Genomic DNA, 21,459 nt, shown 5'->3' on the forward strand with positions numbered 1-21,459 from the left:
CCAGAACAACAGCAAAGAACCTTGTGAAGATGCTGGAGGAAACAGGTACAAAAGTATCTATATCCACAGTAAAACGAGTCCTATATCGACATAACCTGAAAGGCCGCTCAGCAAGGAAGAAGCAACTGCTCCAAAACCACCATAAAAAAGCCAGACTCCGGTTTGCAACTGCACATGGAGACAAAGATCGTACTTTTTGGAGAAATGTCCTCTGATCTGATGAAACAAAAATAGAACTGTTTGGCCATAACAACCATCGTTATGTTTGGAGGGAAAAGGGGGAGGCTTGCAAGCTGAAGAACACCATCCCAACCGTGAAGCACGGGGGTGGCAGCATCATGTTGTGGAGGTGCTTTGCTGCAGGAGGGACTGGTGCACTTCACAAAATAGATGGCATCATGAGGAAGCAAAATGATGTGGATATATTGAAGCAACATCTCAAGACATCAGTCAGGAAGTTAAAGCTTGGTCGCAAATGGGTCTTCCAAATGGACAATGACCCCAAGCATACTTCCAAAGTTGTGGCAAAATGGCTTAAGGACAACAAAGTCAAGGTATTGGAATGGCCATCACAAAGCCCTGACCTCAATCCTATAGAAAATCTGTGGGCAGAACTGAAAAAGTGTGTGCGAGCAAGGAGGCCTACAAACCTGACTCAGTTACACCAGCTCTGTCAGGAGGTTTGGGCCAAAATTCACCCAACTTATTGTGGGAAGCTTGTGGAAGGCTACCCGAAACATTTGACCCAAGTTAAACAATTTAAAGGCAATGCTACCAAATATTAATTGAGTGTATGTAAACTTCTGACCCACTGGGAATGTGATGAAAGAAATGAAAGCTGAAATAAATCATTCTCTCTACTATTATTCTGACATTTCACATTCTTACAATAAAGTGGTGATCCTAACTGACCTAAGACAGGGAATTTTTACCAGGATTAAATGTCAGGAATTGTGAAAAACTGAGTTCAAATGTATTTTGTTAAGGTGTATGTAAATTTCCAACTTCAAACTGTAGGTGATTGGATGATGATGGAATGTTGCTGGACTAGTGGAGGCAGCTGCTGTTTTCTTTGCGACTTGTGGTAACTAACACCGTACCCAAACCGGCTGCGTGCGTGTGCGCGCTATCATGTAGAAATAAATTTTGTCCCCCCACACCAAATGTGATCACGACATGCAGGTTAAAATATCAAAACAAACTCTGAACTGATTATATTAATTTGGGGACAGGTCGAAGAGCATTAAACATTTTTGGCAATTTAGCTAGCTAGCTTGCAGTTGCTAGCTAATTTGACCTATTTAGCTAGCTTGCCATTGCTAGCTAATTTGTCCTGGGATATAAACATTGAGTTATTTTACCTGAAATGCACAAGGTCCTGTACTCTGACAATTTATCCACACATAAAACGGTCAACCGAATCGTTTCTAGTCATCTCTCTTCCTTCCAGGATTTTTCTTCTTTGGACTTTATATGGCGATTGGCATCTCATAGTTACCACGACAAGCAACTGAACTCAGTTCATCTTTCAATCACTCACGTGGGTATCTGCTTCTATAAACCAATGAGGAGATGGGCGAGGCAGGACTTGCACCGCGATCAGCGTCACAAATATAACTGACTTCTATTTTAGCCCTTGGCAACGCAGACGCTTGTTGGCGCGCTTGAGCAGTGTGGGTGCAGTAATTGAATAACATGTATGTTTAAATTTATTTTGCAACGCTCATGCACGCGACGTGAGTGGTGTGGTCAGCATCTTACACTAATATGTTGTGAAACCTGTTGTGAATGTATTGTAATGTTTTTTAAATTGTATAACTGCCTTAATTTTGCTGTACCCCATGGCAGCAGCTAATGGGGATCCATAATAAATACAAATACAAACTCTATGTGGTTCTAAATCCGTAGTTGTTTAGTCGTCCGAAAATGTTGGAAACATTAACTTGCTTGACCATGCTGTAGGTCATGTAACGGGTTGTTACATGCAATATGTTTTGTGGACAGATGTTACTCTCAAGTTTTGTAATGAAACAAATGTATGCTTTAATTTATTCTGCCAATGTGTCTTCTTATTGTCTCGGCCTTAGGCCTATACAGTGCCTTTGGAAAGTATTCAGACTCCTTGACATTTTCCACATTTTGTTATGTTACAGTCTTATTCTAAAATAGTTTTTTTTTAATCCTCAGCTATCTACACACAACACCCCATAATGACAAAGCGAAAACAGGTTTTATGAATTTTTTACAAATGTATTACAAATAAAAACAGAAATACCTTATTTACATACAGTACCAGTCAGAAGTTTGGACACCTACTCATTCAAGGGGTTTTCTTGATTTTTACTCTTTTCTACATTGTAGAATAATAGTGAAGACATCAAAACTATGAAATAACACATATGGAATAAAAAAGTGTTAAACAAATCAAAATATATTTTATATTTGATATACTTCAAAGTAGCCACCCTTTGCCTTGATGATAGCGTTGCACACGCTTGGCATTCTCTCAACCACTTTCACCTGGAATGCTTTTCCAACAATCTTGAAGGAGTTCCCACATATGCTGAGCACTTGTTGGCTGATTTTCCTTCACTCTGCGGCCCAAGTCATCCCAAACCATCCTAAATAAGTTGAGGTCGGGTGATTATGAAGGCCAGGTCATCTGATGCAGCACTCCATCGCTCTCCTTGGTCAAATAGCCCTTACACAGCCTGGAGGTGTGTTTTGGGTCATTGTCCTGTTGAAAAACAAATGATAGTCCCACTAAGCACAAACCAGATGGTGCAGAATGCTGTGGTAGCCATGCTGGTTAAGTGTGCCTTGAATTCTAAATAAATCACAGAGAGTATCACTAGCAAGGCACCCCACAACATCACACCTCCTCCTCCATGCTTCACAGTGGAAACCACACATGCGGAGATCATCTGTTTACCTACTCTGCATCTCACAAAGACATAACGGTTGGAACCAAAATCTCAAATTTGGGCTCATCAGACCAAAGGACCGATTGCCACCGGTCTAAAGTCCATTGCTCTTGTTTCTTGGCCCAAGGAAGTCTCTTCTTCTTATTGGTGTCCTTTAGTAGGGGTTTCTTTGCAGCAATTCCACAATGAAAGGCCCTTCTGCAAGCTTCCTAGCCCCGGACCGCTAGCTGTCTGAATCGCCGTGTCTCTAGCCAGCCTAATTACTCACTGGACCCCTATGATCACTCGGCTACGCATGCCTCTCCCTAATGTCAATATGCCTTGTCCATTGCTGTTCTGGTTAGTGATTATTGTCTTATTTCACTGTAGAGCCTCTAGCCCTGCTCAATATGCCTAAGCTAACCCTTTAGTTCCACCACCCACACATGCAGTGACGTCACCTGGTTTAAATGATGTTTCTAGAGACAATATCTCTCTCATCACTCAATGCCTAGGTTTACCTCCACTGTACCATACCTTTTCACATCCTACCATACCTTTGTCTGTACATTATGCCTTGAATCTATTCTATTGGGCCCAGAAACCTGCTACTTTTACTCTCTGTTCCGAACGTCCTAGACGACCAGTTCTTATAGCCTTTAGCCGTACCCTTATCCTACTCCTCCTCTGTTCCTCTGGGGATGTAGAGGTTAATCCAGGCCCTGCAGTGCCTAGCTCCACTACTATTCCCCAGGTGCTCTCATTTGTTGACTTCTGTAAGCGTAAAAGCCTTGGTTTCATGAATGTTAACATTAGAAGTCTCCTCCCTAAGTTTGTTTTATTCACTGCTTTAGCACATTCTGCCAACCCGGATGTCCTAGCCGTGTCTGAATCCTTGCTTAAGAAGACCAGCAAAACCCCTGAAATTTCCATCCCCAACTATAATATTTTCCGACAAGATAGAACTGCCAAAGTGGGTGGAGTTGCAATCTACTGCAGAGATCGCCTGCAGAGTTCTGTCTTACTATCCTGGTCTGTACCCAAAAAATTTGAGCTTCTACTTTTAAAAATTCACCTTTCCAGAAACAAGTCTCTCACTGTTGCCGCTTGCTATAGACCACCCTCTGCCCCCAGCTGTGCCCTAGACACCATATGTGAATTGATTGCCCCCCATCTATCTTCAGAGCTCGTGCTGCTAGGTGACCTAAACTGGGACATGCTTAACACCCCGGCCGTCCTACAATCTAAGCATGATGCCCTCAATCTCACACAAATTATCAATGAACCTACCAGGTCCAACCCCAAATCCGTAAACACGGGCACCCTCATAGATATCACCCTAACCAACTTGCCCTCCAAATACACTTCTGCTGTCTTCAACCAAGATCTCAGCGATCACTGCCTCATTGCCTGCATCTGTAATGGGTCTGCGGTCAAACGACCACCCCTCATCACTGTCAAACGCTCCCTAAAACACTTCAGCGAGCAGGCCTTTCTAATCAACGTGGACCGGGTATCCTGGAAGTATATTGACCTCATCCTGTCAGTAGAGGATGCCTGGTTATTCTTTAACCCTTCCTCACCATCTTAAATAAGCATGCCCCATTCAAAACATTTATAACCAGGAACAGATATAGCCCTTGGTTCACTCCAGACCTGACTGCCCTTGACCAGCACAAAAACATCCTGTGGCGTATTGCATTAGCATCGAATAGCCCCCGTGATATGGAATTTTTCAGGGAAGTTAAGAACCAATATACACAGGCAGTTAGGAAAGCAAAGGCTAGCTTTTTCAAACAGAAATTTGCATCCTGTAGCACAAACTCAAAAAAGTTTTGGGACACTGTAAAGTCCATGGAGAATAAGAGCACCTCCTCCCACCTGCCCACTGCACTGAGGCTAGGAAACAATGTCACCACCAATAAATCCACTATAATTGAACATTTCAATAAGCATTTTTCCCACGGCTGGCCATGCTTTCCACCTGGCTACCCCTACCCCGGTCAACAGCCCTGCACCCCCCACAGCAACTCGCCCAAGCCTCCCCCATTTCTCCTTCACCCAAATCCAGATAGCTGATGTTCTGAAAGAGCTACACAATCTGGACCCCTACAAATCATCCGGGCTAGACAATCTGGACCCTCTCTTTCTAAAATTATCTGCAGAAATTGTTGCAACCCCTATTACTAGCCTGCTCAACCTCTCTTTCGTATTGTCTGAGATTCCCAAAGATTGGAAAGCTGCCGCGGTCAATTCTCGGGCTGACTCTCTTCTCTGTATACATCAATGATGTTGCTCTTGCTGCTGGTGATTCTCTGATCCACCTCTACGCAGATGACACCATTCTGTATACTTCTGGCCCTTCTTTGGATACTGTGTTAACTAACCTCCAGATGAGCTTCAATGCCATTACAACCGTGGCCTCCATCTGCTTTTAAATGCAAGTATAACTAAATGCATGCTCTTCAACCGATCGCTGCCCGCACCTGCCTGCCCGTCCAGCATCACTACTCTGGACGGTTCTGACTTAGACTATGTGGACAACTACAAATAGCTAGGTGTCTGGTTAGACTGTAAACTCTCCTTCCAGACTCACATTAAGCATCTCCAATCCAAAGTTAAATCTAGATGCTGCCACTCATGCTGCCAAACATACCCTCGTAAAACTGACCATTTTGGCGATGTCATTTACAAAATAGCCTCCAACACTCTCCTCAACAAACTGGATGCAGTCTATCACAGTGCCATCCGTTTTGTCACCAAAGCCCCATATACTACCCACCACTGCACCTGTACGCTCTCGTTGGCTGGACCTCACTTCATACTCGTCACCAAACCCACTGGCTCCAGGTCATCTACAAGTTTTTGCTAGGTAAAGCCCCGCCTTATCTCAGCTCACTGGTCACCATAGCAGCACCCACCCGTAGCACGCGCTCCAGCAGGTATATTTCACTGGTCACCCCCAAAGCCAATTCCTCCTTTGGCCGCCTTTCCTTCCAGTTCTCTGCTGCTAAAGACTGGAACAAACTGCAAAAATCACTGAAGCTGGAGACTCATATCTCCCTCACTAACTTTCAGCACCAGCTGTCAGAGCAGCTCACAGATCACTGCACCTGTGCATAGCCCATCTGTAAATAACCCATCCACCTACCTCATCCCCATACTGTATTTATTTATTTATTTATTTTGCTCCTTTGCACCCAAGTATCTCTACTTGCGCATTCATCTTATGCACATCTATCACTCCAGTGTTTAATTGCTATATTGTAATTAATTCGCCACCATGGCCTATTTATTGCCTTACTTCCCTTATCTTACCTCATTTGCACACAATGTATATAGACTTTTTCTACTGTATTAATGACTGTATGTTTGTTTATTCCATGTGTAACTCTGTGTTGTTGTATGTGTTGAACTGCTTTGCTTTATCTTGGCCAGGTCGCAGTTGTAAATGAGAACTTGTTCTCAACTAGCCTACCTGGTTAAATAAATGTGAAATAAAAATAAAATGAAGGCCTGATTCATGCAGTCTCCTCTGAACAGTTGGTGTTGAGATGTGTCTGTTACTTGAACTCTGTGAAGCATTTATTTGGGCTGCAATCTGAGGTGCAGTCTGAGGTGCAGAGGACAGTGAACTTATCCTCTGCAGCAGAGGTATCACTGGGTCTTCCTTTCATTTGGCTGTCCTCATGAGAGCCAGTTTCATCAAAGGGCTTGATGGTTTTTGTGACTGCACTTGAAGAAACTTTCAAAGTTCTTGACATTGGATTGACTGACATTCATGTCTTAAAGTAATTATGGATTGTCGTTTCTCTTTGCTTATTTGAGCTGTTCTTTCCATAATATGGACTTGATCTTTTACCAAATAGGGCTATCTTCTGTATACCACCCCTACCTTGTCACAACACAACTGATTGTCTCAAACGCATTAAGAAGGAAAGAAAGGCACACCTGTTAGTTGAAATGGATTCCAGGTTACTACCTCATGAACCTGGTTGACTGAATGCCAAGATTGTGCAAAGCTGTGTCATAACTCTCCTGTGATGATCTGAAGGATCAGGTTACAGTGGGTCTGCTCTACAGTGTACTCTCTCTCGTAGAGGGGGAGAGCGGGATGTGTGTACCGGTGCTTGACCAGTTGGAGAAAGCCAACCTCAGCCACGACAGAGAACGGTTGATTGGCAACGGCAATGAATTCCATTATCTTGGCGTTAATGGATTTGGCTCCTGAGTTATCTTACTGAAATGTTCTTACTCTTTCAAATGACTGCTCGACTTGTTGACTGCTCGATCCACACAGAAGACATTGTGGGCTAGGTTAGGAATGCTGTGTTGCACGTGTAGCGCAAAATTTTACGTGGCATCATTACTTTATGTACCTACGTTATATACAGTAGGTATGCACGTCAGCTTTGACATCGGTTTTGAACATCACCGTTAACCTGTTGGGTCTAGGGGGCAGCATTTGCACGTCTGGATAAAAAAAATGTACCCGATTTAATCTGGTTACTAATCCTACCCAGTAACTAGAATATGCATATACTTATTATATATGGATAGAAAACACTCTAAAGTTTCCAAAACTGTTTGAATGGTGTCTGTGAGTATAACAGAACTCATTTGGCAGGCAAAACCCTGAGACATTTTCTGACAGGAAGTGGATACCTGATGTGTTGTATTGACTTTAAACCTATCCCATTGAAAAACACAGGGGTTTAGGAATATTTTGGCACTTCCTATTGCTTCCACTAGATGTCACCAGCCTTTACAAAGTGTTTTGAGTCTTCTGGAGGGAGATCTGACCGAACAAGAGCCATGGAACGGTGATGTCCCATTAGACACCTGCGCGCTACTTCATGTTGGGTACCCTCGTTCCAATACGTTATAAAAGGCTATGCATTCGTCCACCTTGAATATTATTCATGTTCTGGTTAAAAAAGGCCCTAATGATTTATGCTATACAACGTTTGACATGTTTGAACGAACGGAAATATATTTTTTCCCCTCGTTCATGACGAGAAGTCCGGCTGGCTTACATCATGTGCTAACGAGACGGAGATTTTTGGACATAAATGATGAGCTTTTTTGAACAAAACTACATTCGTTATGGACCTGTGATACCTGGAAGTGACATCTGATGAAGAGAATCAAAGGTAATGGATTATTTACATAGTATTTTCGATTTTAGATCTCCCCAACATGACGTCTAGTCTGTATCGCAACGCGTATTTTTCTGGGCACAGTGCTCAGATTATTGCAAAGTGTGATTTCCCAGTAAGGTTATTTTTAAATCTGGCAAGTTGATTGCGTTCAAAAGATGTAAATCTATAATTCTTTAAATGACAATATAATATTTTACCAATGTTTTCTAATTTTAATTATTTAATTTGTGACGCTGACTTGACTGCCGGTTATTGGAGGGAAACGATTTCCTCAACATCAATGCCATAGTAAAACGCTGTTTTTGTATATAAATATGAACTTGATAGAACTAAAAATGCATGCATTGTCTAACATAATGTCCTAGGAGTGTCATCTGATGGAGATTGTAAAAGGTTAGTGTATCATTTTAGCTGGTTTTATGGTTTTGGTGACCCTGTCTTTGACTTGACAAAACATTACACACAACTCTTGTAAATGTACTGTCCTAACATACTCTAAATTTATGCTTTCGCCGTAAAACCTTTTTGAAATCGTAAAACGTGGTTAGATTAAGGAGATGTTTATCTTTCAAATGGTGTAACATAGTTGTATTTTTGAAAAATTAGAATTTTGACATTTATTTGGATTCAAATTTGCCGCTCTTGAAATGCACCTGCTGTTGATGGAGTGCACCACAGGTGGCACGCTAGCGTCCCACCTAGCCCCAAGAGGTTAAACTAGACATCGGGCCGATACCGATGTCGTCATTTTTACTAATATCGGCCGATTCCGATATGTTCACCGATATATCGTGCATCCCTACTATCAACATTTTCCCGTGGTGCCTCGACTTCCTACTTAATTAAAGTTTACATGATTAGTTTAATCACGTAATAATAATTACACATAGAGAATTGATTTGATAAAATAACAGTCTTCACATTTCATGATGGTCACAGACACGACAGCTGTCATCAAGGCAAAGGGTGGTTACTTGGAAGAATCTCAAATATAAAATATATTTCGATTTGTTTAACTCTTTTTTGGTTACTACACGATGCCATATGTGTTATTTCATAGTTTTACTGTCTTCACTATTATTCTACAATGTAGAAAATAGTAAAGTTAAAGGAAAACCCTGGAATGAGTAAGTGTGTCCAAACTAAGTATTCAGAGCCTTTGCTATGAGACTCACAATTAAGCTCAGGTGCATCCTGTTTCCATTGATCATCCTTGAAATGTTTCCACAACTTAACTGGAGTCCACCTGTGGAAAATTAAATTGATTGGACAGGATTTGGAAAGGTACAGACCAGACAAGATTCTCTGGTCTGATGAAACCGAGACTGAACTCTTTGGCCTGAATGCCAAGCGTCACGTCTGGAGGAAACCTGGCCCCATCCCTACGGTGAAGTATGGTGGTGGAAGCATCATTCTGTGGGGATGTTTTTCAGCGGCAGGAACTGGGAGACCAGTCAGGATCCAGGGAAAGATGAACGGAGCAAAGTACAGAGACATACTTGATGAAAACCTGCTCCAGAGCACTCAGGACCTCAGACTGGAGCGAAGGTTCACCTTCCAACAGGACAACGACCCTAAGCACACAGCCAAGACAAAGCAGGAGTGGCTTCGGGATGAGTCTCTGAATGTCCTTGAGCGGCCAGAGCTCAGACTTGAACCCAGTCAAACATCTCTGGAGAGACCTGAAAATAGCTGTGCAGCAACGCTCCCCCCTCCAACCTGACAGCGCTTGAGAGGATCTGCAGAGAAGAATGGGAGAAACTCCTCAAATACATGTGTGCCAAGCTTGTAGCGTCATAGCCAAGAAGACTCAAGCCTGTAATTACTGCCAAAAGTGCTTCAACAAAGTACTGAGTAAAGGGTCTGAATGCTTAAGTAAATGTGATATTTCTGTTTTTTTTTTTTATCAATTAGCAAAATTTTCTAAAAACCTGTTTTTGCATTGTCATTATGGGGTATTGTGTGTAGATAGATGATGTCACGAACGTTGTTGTAATGATCGGACCAAGGTGCAGCGTGGAATGGTTTCATCATCTTTATTCGAGTGAAACACACAGAAAACAATAAAGAACAAACCGAAACGTGCAGCCAATGTAGTGCTCGCAGGCAACTATACATAGACAAGATCCCACAACAAACAGGTGGGAAAAGGCTGCCTAAATATGATCCCCAATCAGAGACAACGATAGACAGCTGTCTCTGATTGGGAACCATACCAGGCCAACATAGAAATACAAAAACCCACCCTAGTCACATCCTGACCTAACCAAAATAGAGAATAAAAAGGCTCTCTAAGGTCAGAGCATGACAGATATTAAACAATTGAATCAATTTTAGAATAAGGCTGTAACCTAACAAAATGTAGAAATTATCAAGGGGTCTGAATACTTTCCGAAGGCACTGTATACAGTATCACGGTGTCAAGGCATATGAACTAACAGGTTATATAGCAAACAACGCAATTATCACAACACATAGGTTGTAATATGGCTTTTCTTCCCAATTGGTTTTCCCAGGGATTTTACCCACTCACTGCTACTGACAGAGGTTAAAGGAGAGACAGGTGGATACAGAGGAAAATAAATGTAACTGTACAGCAAAAGCATCAAAGAAGAGCTTTTGTAAATGGCTCTTCTCTTTGGTACATAGAGAAAGAAGCCAGTTACCTGACAGCAGGAGGTTTACTTGACTTGCTTCTTCTTTTTTTGCCCTTTGGCAAGTCACAAATCAGTAAATGAAGACGGGGCGGCTTTGTGAGTGGATTTAATGACCTATTGGCTGCAGAGAGGAAGTTCAGTAAATGGATTTCATTGTAGCCATACAATTGTCCAGAATTAACTCTATGCTGCCCTGTTGTTGTGTATTTGTGCTTGAATATATGCCATTATTCTCAAAGTTAATTTACTATTGACTTGGCTCATTCACAGTAAGGGATGAACGTGACATTTGAAATGTTTGGCTTTTGAACATCTGGCATATAAGCCTTGCCACCAGGCTTATTTGCAAAAACAGCACTACAAAAGTATGTGGACACCTGCTCGTCGAATATCTTATTCCAAAGTCATGGGCATTAATATGGAGTTGGTCCCTCCTTTGCTGCTATAACAGCCTCTATAATTCTGGGAAGGCTTTCCACTAGATGATGGAACATTGCTGCGGGGACTTGCTTCCATTCAGCTACAAGAGCATTAGTGAGGTCGGGCACTGATGTAGAGCGATTTGGCCTGGCTCGCAGTCGGCGTTCCAAATCCTCCCAAAGATGTCAAGGCTCTGTGGAGGCCAGTCAAATTCTTCCACATCAATCTCGACAAACAATTTCTGTATGGACCTCGCTTTGTGCACGGTGGCATTGTCATGCTGAAACAGGAAAGGGCCTTCCCGAAACTGTTGCTACAAAGTTGGAAGCACAGAATTATCTAGAAAGTCATTGTAAGATTTCCCTTCACTGGAACTAAGGGGCTTAGTTCGAACCATGAAAAACAGCCCTAGATCATTATTCCACCTCCACCAAACTTTACTGTTTGCACTATGCATTTGGGCAGGTCGCGTTCTCCTGGCATCCGCCAATTCCAGATTCGTCCATCGGACTGCCAGATGATGAAGCGTGATTCATCACTCCAGAGAACACGTTTCTACTGCTCCAGAGTTCAACGGCGGCAAGCTTTACACCACTCCAGCCGAAGCTTGGTATTGTGCATGAGGATCTTAGGCTAGTGTGTGGCTGCTAGGCTTTGGAAACCCATTTCATGAACAGTTCTTGTGCTGATGTTGCTTCCAGAGGCAGTTTGGAACTCGGTAGTGAGTGTTGCAACCGAGGACAGACAATTTTTACGTGTTACACGCTTCAGCAGTCCCGTTCTGTGAGCTTGTGTGGCCTACCACTTCGCGGCTGAGCCGTTGTTGCTCCTAGATGTTTCTACTTCATAATAACAGCACTTACAGTTGACCGGGGTGGCTCTAGCAGGGCAGAAATTTGGCGAACTGACCTGTCAGCAACGGGTGTGGCTGAAATAGCCGAATCCACTAATTTGAAGCGTGTCCACATACATTTGGCCATGTAGTGTAACTCTGACTATCTTATTTTCTGTTGAGGAAATTATGCTGTAATTAAATGTATTAATAACAAACCCATACACTTACGTAATTGGCAGATTATTGTCAGATATTGCACCAATGCCAATGAGGATACATGCAGAGTGACTATGCAGATTACATTTCACTGCCAATATCTATGAAGGTCTTGAAATGGAAATCAGGGACATTAGCGTCAGTGTTGGAATTATAGGAAAATTATAGATGTGTGAGTTTGTGGCAGCTGCAGTCAGTGACTAAGCAATTATGGTAACATTACGCACATAGGATTTATTGCAGATGACATCCCCAAATACACTATCGCTCTGTGTGTCGCCTCACCAACAAGATCGTGCTCCGGTTGATTTGCTGGTTTTTCAACACCAACAGTCTATTATGTGGATTGATTCAACAGATAAAAAAGAGCATGGTGGATGTCGCCAACGAATGAATATTAGGTATTTACAACCACTACAGCAAATGAATCGGCTGATAATAAAAGAGAGTGTTGACATGGTGGTTATTACATGGTTGATTAAACGTTGACCATAATGTAAGCTGATTGTTATACACAGAGATCAGAGGGCACATGGGAGCTGGCTTACTTTTGCTGCTCACACAGTGAGCGGTTGGGACCTGGTGGGTGTTTTCTCTTCAACAATTACCACGGTAACGCTTGAAGTTGCTTTAATACCTGTGTAATAACACTGTAACACTCAGGAGAAACATCTTATTGACATGTCATTTAACAGGTCGTCACATTCTATTTCTGTGATTGCTCTGTAATCGCATTGTAATCTAAAGTGTATTGAACTGAATTCAATTTAAACAGTGGACACACCATTGGCGTGGCTTCCGTGGCCTTGCATGGTGACACCTGCGAGTGGCACTGGCTGCCAGAGGTCTTACATCTTCATTACAGCCGGAGCAAAGAGGTTGACAAGACTTGTGAAGGTGTGTAGCGCTGCCAATGTGTGCCATGACACCTGGCAGTCACAGAGCTGCAGGCAGGAGACTGACCCCGTTTAGCAGGGCTGTTGGACGCCTGCTATACAATAGCTGTCTCTTATACTAGGTCATTGTTGCTGCGTTCGTCATTTGAATCGAGCTGGATGTAGTTTGCATGTGTGCAAAACAGGCACATATCCAGATATTATCTCACTCTGCTGTATATTTCAGCTTTCCCTTTTAGTTTCACGCAACACCTCAACAATGTGTCAGAGAGTATTCAGACCAACAAATTCTGGTTAACAGATTCGATCTATTTATGGCTTCATCCTTCCTGAGTTGTAAAATGCTTCTTGTCATAGTCCTATATTTGGGCGGTTCTAAGAACATGAAATGGTTCCTGCTTGGTCGATGTGAGCCTCTCCTTGGTGGATAAAACCATTAAGCCTAGCTGCTACAGTCTGACCACCCACAGTGATTCATTTCTCAATCAGACTGGAGTCAGGGGTCCTATTAGCTAACTGTCCCACATGAATAGGTAGGCTATAAGCATAACCACAACGGATGGAACATTAAAGCATCTCAACACCACAAAGACAGTTTCATTTTCTCTCATATCTACCGGGGCTCCCTCCCCGAGGCTCTGTTAGTCCACTGATAAAAGCCTTCAAGATGAAACCTGCATTGTAATGTGGGGTAATAGAATGTGGTCCCCCATAACCCCACCCACCAGTATCTCCTCTGTGATTGGTCTATATCATCTAGAGATCTAGTCTTTGGCGATGGGGGAGTGAGGAGCGGCGGGAGGAGTACAATATGCCTGACTGCAGTGCACACTGAGAGTATGAATGGCTGGGCCATCGATCCAATGGTTGCTCCTAGATTAACTCTCTCCAGATATAGCAGACAGACACTTTCATGTGTGAATCTATCTGGGGTTCGTCTTACTGCAGAGCTACGGGATGCCCTGAGCAATCTTTCCCCTGTGTGAAAGCATCTCCAGACTCTCACTGAGATTGCTGCCAGGGTTGTTTATGAGTGACTCTACTAAATGTGTTCTCACTCTGTGTTTTTGGATTTACAGTAGAGGTACTGAATAGCGGTACTTTGCTACTGATACTGTATTAATCCCATTAGTGATCATGGACAATGAGTTAGACAGATCTCAACAAGTTCCTTTTAAACAACTAACACCCATTGTACCCATTGTAAATGTCTAGTTTCTATACCCATGGGGTTATTATGCCAATTGTCCCCTCTAGTGAAGTAGCGATTTGATTTATATGGGTGTATTATTTGGAGGATTTAGTGACAGAAGACCAGTTTGATTAAAATACCTATCTAGTCGATTTGGCTATTGTCTACTAGAGGCAGATTGTGTCTGCTCTTATTTATGCCTTTCATGATGTTACACAGTTAAACAGACTTTCCTGAGATGGAAATGAATCCCATGCTTTTCTGGAAGGAAATACAATGATGACTGATACAGAACATCATGATGCCCTGCCTTCATGCCGCATGGACTTAAATGCAAACGTGACTCTGAGATAAACACTGTATCCTATTGTCCTCCATGTCCTCCATCCCGTTTATCTTATTGTGCTGCCACTCCATCACAGATAAAGCTGTCAGGGGATGATGGATATCTAATACAAGTGTTGGGAAAGATGGTGGGCTGGCAGAGTGAGATAACTCGCTCCGTGTGTGTGAAGGCCATTACTTTTTGCAGGTGTTAGTGCTGTCATCTTAAAACCCCAGTATATTCTTATGGCCCATTTTCACATTTTGTTTTTGGAAGGTGAATTACGGAACAGTCAAGATAAAATCAGAACTTGTTTGAAGGGAGTAGATATGTGTACATTTCATTCTCCAGCTGATAAAGGAGCTGCCAACAGTGCTGGAGAAGAATTCTCCCTCCAGAAGCCTTAGATGGAAGAGAGGCTGTTGATGCTGTCACCATTTGGTTCAGTTCCACACTGCGTTTGACTAGATCCAATGTTTAGATCAATTTCACACAGCTGTAGTCAGTGCGCCACAGGGTACCATCAAACCACATCAACAGTGTTTTGCCTTTGTTTTTATCTGCCCTGGCCTCTAATCAAAAACACCAGAGGTGCTTTTAGAAGGAAAGGCTCAAGTTATTTCGCAAATGTATGGTGTTCAGTGAACACAATGGAAAGCAGGATTGTAAAATGTACATAAAAAGAAAAGGTAAGAAGGTGTAAAACAAGAGATAAGAGAGAGTAGAGGTAAGAAAATATGTAGCTTAATACGGCTCGGGGTTCCGCTAGCGGAACGTTTCCACAACATCCGGTGAAATGGCAGAGAGCAAAATTCACAAATAAATTATTAGAAATATTAACTTTCATACATTCACAAGTGCAATACACCAAATTAAAGCTTAACGTCTTGTTAATCTAGCCACCATGTCAGATTTCAAAAAGCCTTTACGGCGAAAGCAAACCATGCTATTATCTGAGGACAGCACCCCATCAAACAAACACATGACAGTCATAATTCAACCCGCCAGGCGCGACACAAAAAATAACGATATAATTCATGCCTTACCTTTGAAGATCTTCTTCTGTTGGCACTCCAATATGTCCCATAAACATCATAAATGGTCCTTATGTTCAATAAATTCCGTCGTTATATCTCCAAAATGTCCATTTATTTGGTGCGTTTGATTCAGAAAACACTGGTTCCAACTCGCGCAACATGACTACAAAATATTGAATAAGTTATCTGTAATCTTGATCCAAACATTTCAAACAACTTTCCTAATACAACTTTAGGTATTTTTTTACGTAAATAATCAATACAATTTAAGACGGGATAAATTGTGTTCAATACCGGACGAAAAGAAAGTGGAGCGAGCTTTCAGGTCGTGCGCCCCAACCACAACAGTTCACTAGACTCGACCCTTGTTCTGAACAGCCATACTTCTTCATTACTCAAAAGAAAAACATCAACCAATTTCTAAAGACTGTTGACATCCAGTGGAAGTGATAGGAACTGCAAGCAAGTGCCTTAGAAATCTAGATCCACATAGAAAACCCATTGAAAACACTGTCACCTCAAAAAAAAAAGAATCCTGGATGGTTTGGCCTCAGGGTTTTGCCTGCCAAATAAGGTCTGTTATACGCACAGACATAGAGTGTTTTCTATCCAAATCTACCAATTATATGCATATCCAAGCTTCTGGGCCTGAGTAGCAGGCAGTTTACTTTGGGCAAGCTTTTCATTCAAAATTCCGAATGCTGCCCCCTATCCTAAAAAAGTTAAACCACAGGAGGTTGGTGATACCTTAATTTGGGAGGATGGGCTCGTGGTGAAAAATGGATCGGAATTGGTGGAATGGTATGAAATACAGTGCCTTCAGAAAGTATTCTCACCGCTTGACTTTTTCCACATTTTGTTGTGTTACCACCTGAATTTGAAATTGATTAAATTGAGATATTTTGTCACTGGTCTACACAGAATACCCCACAATGTCAAAGTTTCCCTCCCATTTCCAAGAATCTTCCAAACATGATTTTGCAACCCTACAAGCAGTCCCATTATGCTGGCTTGCAAAGTGATGTGTAATTCCTATTGGAATCCAGACAGAATTAGGATATTCAACAGTTGGAATTTTTATTTATTCATAATGACTGCCAGGGCAAGGAACTTTGTGATGAGACTATCTAAGCCGTTTAAACTGGAACAACTGTCACGGATGGAACAAATATAACTCATTGATTGGATTAGTTTAGAAAAATGTATGTTATTTATCTTTGTGGAGCATAAGATTAATCAACCATTATGTACATGCAAAAACACAAATATGAAATTCAATAAGAAAAAAATTGAACCTGAAGTAGAGCATGCTGGGAAATATGATAATGATATTGATTATGGTGCAAATATGCCTTTTTAGGGTACCACCCCAATGATAAAGCCGTTAGTTCCGTTTAGATGCAAAAATTCATCATTGTACCTTATGGTGGGTATTGAGGGTACACAAAATATGTTTGTACCCTGAGAAACAGAAATGTACCTTCACACCTTACCCCTTGTTTTGAGAGTGAGAATGTGATTATTGTACTTTTTTTTTTAGATTCAAAATATTGGGTAAGAAAATGTACCATTATATTCTTTATCCGCCCACGTACCCTAAAAGGTACTGAACAGTACTATGTGAGATAATTATGTGTACCTTTGAAGGTACATTATGTGCATTTTAATATTTTTGTACCCCAGGGAACAATACCGTACCCTAACCGTACCCTTATTTCTAAAAGTGGATCAGTATTGACATATGCTCCAATGACGCACTTAGAAAACGTTCTCACTACGTGGCATTTTGGTAAATGCATGTTACACCTATTGTTCAAACGCTTAAGTTCCAGCACTATCGGGAACCACCCCAGGGGAATGACCAATCTGTTCTGATTAGAGAATGGCAGTCCTTCATCTGGCGGCAGTCTGTAAACTGTGAGTTGTTGCTGCTTGGTGAATCGCCCACTTGCCAGAATCAGATACATCAATGCAGAGATGGGGATTTTGGAGCCTGCAGGTCTCTGCTGGACATTCAGCGACATTCATTCCCTCACGTTCCAGCAATACTTTCAATCTCCCCCATCTGTCACTTCGTAATGACTTAAAACTAATGTCTGTTTTGTTATTCCCTTTCCCCTATATTTTTCTCCTAGCCAGTGTCCCATTTTTCCGCTGAGCCCGTTATTGTGGAGTCTGCATACCATTCTGCTGTGATCCCTCTCTCATGTCCCATTTAAGTAATGCATTTAGAATTTTATTGTAGTGCATTAGCTTTGACTTCTCCCCAATCTGGGCAACAGCAGCACGGAGCAGCACGGTGACATTTCCAGCTTGTCATGCTCACTTTCACGAACCGTGCATCAGCGGTGGAAATGAAAAAGTGTGCTCTGCTCTGTCGTTTTTCCTTGCAGATGGGAAGGTGGAGGTGACAAAGGAGAGCATGAAGCTGTGCACCATGGGTCCTGGGAAGGTGTTTGGGGAGCTGGCCATCCTCTACAACTGCACCAGGACGGCCACCGTCAAAAGTAAGTCTGACCAGTATAATGGAGGCAGTGGGTCGCCCAAGCACTCCACACCATAGTTGAGTTCAGTTATAAGCTAGACCATAACTGTCCACAGGCTTATCTGCCATATACACCCTGGACCTGATATACTAAGCATTTGCACATGTTATTTTCAGAAGGTAAGAAAGAAATCCCTATCCAACCTTATTAAATCAAATTTACTGGCCTTTCAGCAGCAGTGAGTTGAGCTGAGGCGATTAACATGTAAAGTACACATTTTCATTCTCTGAGCTTTGTTTGAATCAATGATGAATATCCACACGGCATGGAATCGGACAAATTCTTCCCCCTCTTATAAACTAATTCCAGGTGAACACACTGGTCGATTTGTCTAATTCTACCTCCCAGATACTGACAACAGCCTCTCAGTAGTTTGTTGTGCTTTGAAGGTTACATTTCTGCTTTTGTCAAACACAGAGAGAGAACTTAAGCACACATACAGATTAACATGTCTACCTTGAGGAGATTCACTTTCTATTTTTACACTTTGATTAATCATTTAAAAAGGAGGGTGTACCTGGGATTGCTGTTCGGCATATTTATTTTTATAGAGCACCTTTAGGCAAATCAATTTCTTTTGACATAAGTAAAGTCAGATTAGCCTGGAAACATGACCAAAAGCAAATGTAGCCATTATCTTGTCATGTCCATAGTTCCTTGTAGTGACAGCTGTATATTTCTGTTGCTCTGAAGCCAATGTAAATGGTAAGAGTAGCAGCTGTTGATGAAAACAAATCTGATTAGACTATTTCATGCACAGCATCCATTTCAATTGTTTTTAGAAATCAAATCTAGTTTTTCAGGGAAGGTTTAGAGCGTAGTGAATACACACACTCAAGCGTTCATTTAGGTCTGTGTAACCACACAACCCACCTGCCCACACGCACACACACAGATCATCACAAATATTTCAACATGTTTTTTTCTCGACGTTGTTCATACTTTCAAAAAGAGAAGATGATTTTGTGTAAATAGCCCAATGAGTCAGTCTAGCTGAGACAACATGTCAAAATCTGCTCAAATCCTCATTCATTTAGCTTTTTTGGATTCTAGCTACATTGATTTTTTCAAAGGACACACATTATGCACAGTATCTTTAGCCACAAATAATGTGTAAAAAAGTAACTTTGTTTCTTTTCCTCTGAAACACGTCAAAAGCTTCCCCCACGTGCAGTTTGATGAGTCTGCCAACAAAAGTTTGCCTGGTTACAGCTATAGGTGTAATGAGCATTCGCTCTGAACTAATGGTTGTCTCTACAGAGAGTCACGCAAACACCATTACTGTGTTTTTCTAAAATAAATGAAGAGATTAATTAAACAATCAATTACTGTAAAATGAAGCAGCGTTATCAATTAATTTGTTTACGACATTTTTTAAATTGAGCCGGGATGGTACTTGCTTAGACTTAGATTCCGTCTTTCATTCACTGACTGTGGTAATAGGAGCAGTACATCATTAGGATTGCAACAATGTAATGGGGTCATAATAGTTCTGATGTCTAGGATCCTTCTGGGACAAATCTAGCTGCAGTTTGTGAGAAGATCTCAGTCCTTCACGATAACAGTTGTCACCGATGTCTTTAGAAATATGACAGGTCCTATACAGCGTCAAAGAAAAAAAAGTGATATAGTATGTGACTGAAAAGGGCTGCTATTGGAGAAAAAGCTTTCTGTACTTTCAAAGCTGGACTGGCCAGAGCCTGAAACGCTTTGCCTTGAATGTACAGAAAGAAGAACCCCTAGGAGTCAATGACAGACCTCTCTATATCACTCTTCTCCAATGTATCAGCCATCTGTTAGTATACTTATATTTTCATGGGATTATTTTCATGCAGTGAAACAGTAATGTGTTTCAAAGTAATGGGACACCCACATCTATAGGTATTGGCAGCCAGTTGACATGGCAGCCGTTCAGCATTTTTCACCAGCAACATGTCTGTCCACTCTCTTCTGCTGTGTTGTCGGAGTGTTAGCATAAGGTGATCCCCCTCTCTCTCTATTTCTATTATATATTTTCAGGGGTGCAACTTTCACTGGGGATGGGGGGGATAAGCCCCCCCCCCCACATTCTGAAATCGCATTTTTGCCCCCCCCCAGTTTTATTATCGGAATGTGATACAAAACTACGCAACGGTGTGCTTTAGGACCATGTGGATGCTTCCGAGCGGTCGGGTAGGCTATTCGGAGTGTTTATCCGACTGGATAAAAAAAATATATATAATAATGTCCTCCCCACTTAAAACAAAAGTTGCACCCCTGTATGTTTTCACACATAAACTCATTACCAGTATTAAGAGGGGCTGTCTGTTTTTTGGAGGGTGCTGTATTGTCCCTCTCTCTCGTTTTCATTCAGGTGTTATGTTGGCTGAATAGCTTGTTGCCATAGAGACATCTCTAGCCTGACTATTTATACTGAGTCCTGGGAGAAAACGCGTTTCACCCCCTTGTATGCCGCTAATAACCACAAAGAGCAGGCACAGCCAATCATATTGCTTCATTAAAACTACCTTAGGGCTCCTGCCTATAACTCAAGGTAAATGGTTGCTGCAGGGAAATATAATAAACCACTCATCTGATGCTTTATATTTTTCCAGAAGTTGAAGGTTGATAGAGACATTGCTTTCTGCATTTATGTTGTTGCCATGGTTTAGATCTACTTCAGTGGACTGTTTAGCTTTGTAGCATGCTGTGGACATAGTGGACTTAGTATTGGCTTTCTGTGAGCTTGTGAGACTGGCAGTTATGTACTAAAAGCCTACTGGCTAGGGCTGTTGCGGTGACCGTGTTACCGCCACACCAGCAGTCATGAGTCATGACCTCAGTAAAATTCTACGTGACCATTGAGTCACGGTGATCTCCTCCTGTGCACTCTGGGCATGCGTTAGTTGTACCAACTCACTAACAATCATCAGGTTGCTAATGGTTTGGTACTCAGGGCTCTATTGTCCCTCTAACCACTCTGACATCAATGTGAACGCTATCGAAAATCGCATCAAACACTTATCATCAAAACAGTATGTATTTTTAAAACTCTTCTCACCTGTTGCACAGCGAAATGACTGGAGTAGCCTACCTGACGTGAGTGAAAAACGTACTGGCGGGAAAGTGTTCTCCATTCGCTATTCCAGTGCATACGGATGACATGTATTTTTTTGTCTTGCGCCCGTTCCTGCCCATTTGATAATGGGCCATTTTAAATCAAAACAAATGTTACATTTTAGTAAAGACAAGATTAAATTGAGAATAGTCTGATGGGTGAAAATATGATCA

The 21,459-nt window shown here is 41.9% G+C and overlaps 1 protein-coding gene across 4 annotated transcripts in view; it reads left to right on the forward strand.

The window, feature by feature from the left end:
- The window catches only part of prkg1b (protein kinase cGMP-dependent 1b), a 161,155-nt gene that overhangs the window by 55,957 nt on the left and 83,739 nt on the right, over positions 1 to 21,459 (forward strand). For all 4 annotated transcript variants that reach the window (XM_014179313.2, XM_014179311.2, XM_014179309.2 and 1 more), the window contains exon 3: positions 18,037 to 18,150. In XM_014179313.2, coding sequence (XP_014034788.1) covers positions 18,037 to 18,150 — 114 coding nt within the window. The remainder of the gene's footprint in view (positions 1 to 18,036; positions 18,151 to 21,459) is intronic.

This window comes from Salmo salar, chromosome ssa28 (genome assembly GCF_905237065.1).
Source record: "Salmo salar chromosome ssa28, Ssal_v3.1, whole genome shotgun sequence".
Classification (NCBI taxonomy): domain Eukaryota; kingdom Metazoa; phylum Chordata; class Actinopteri; order Salmoniformes; family Salmonidae; genus Salmo; species Salmo salar.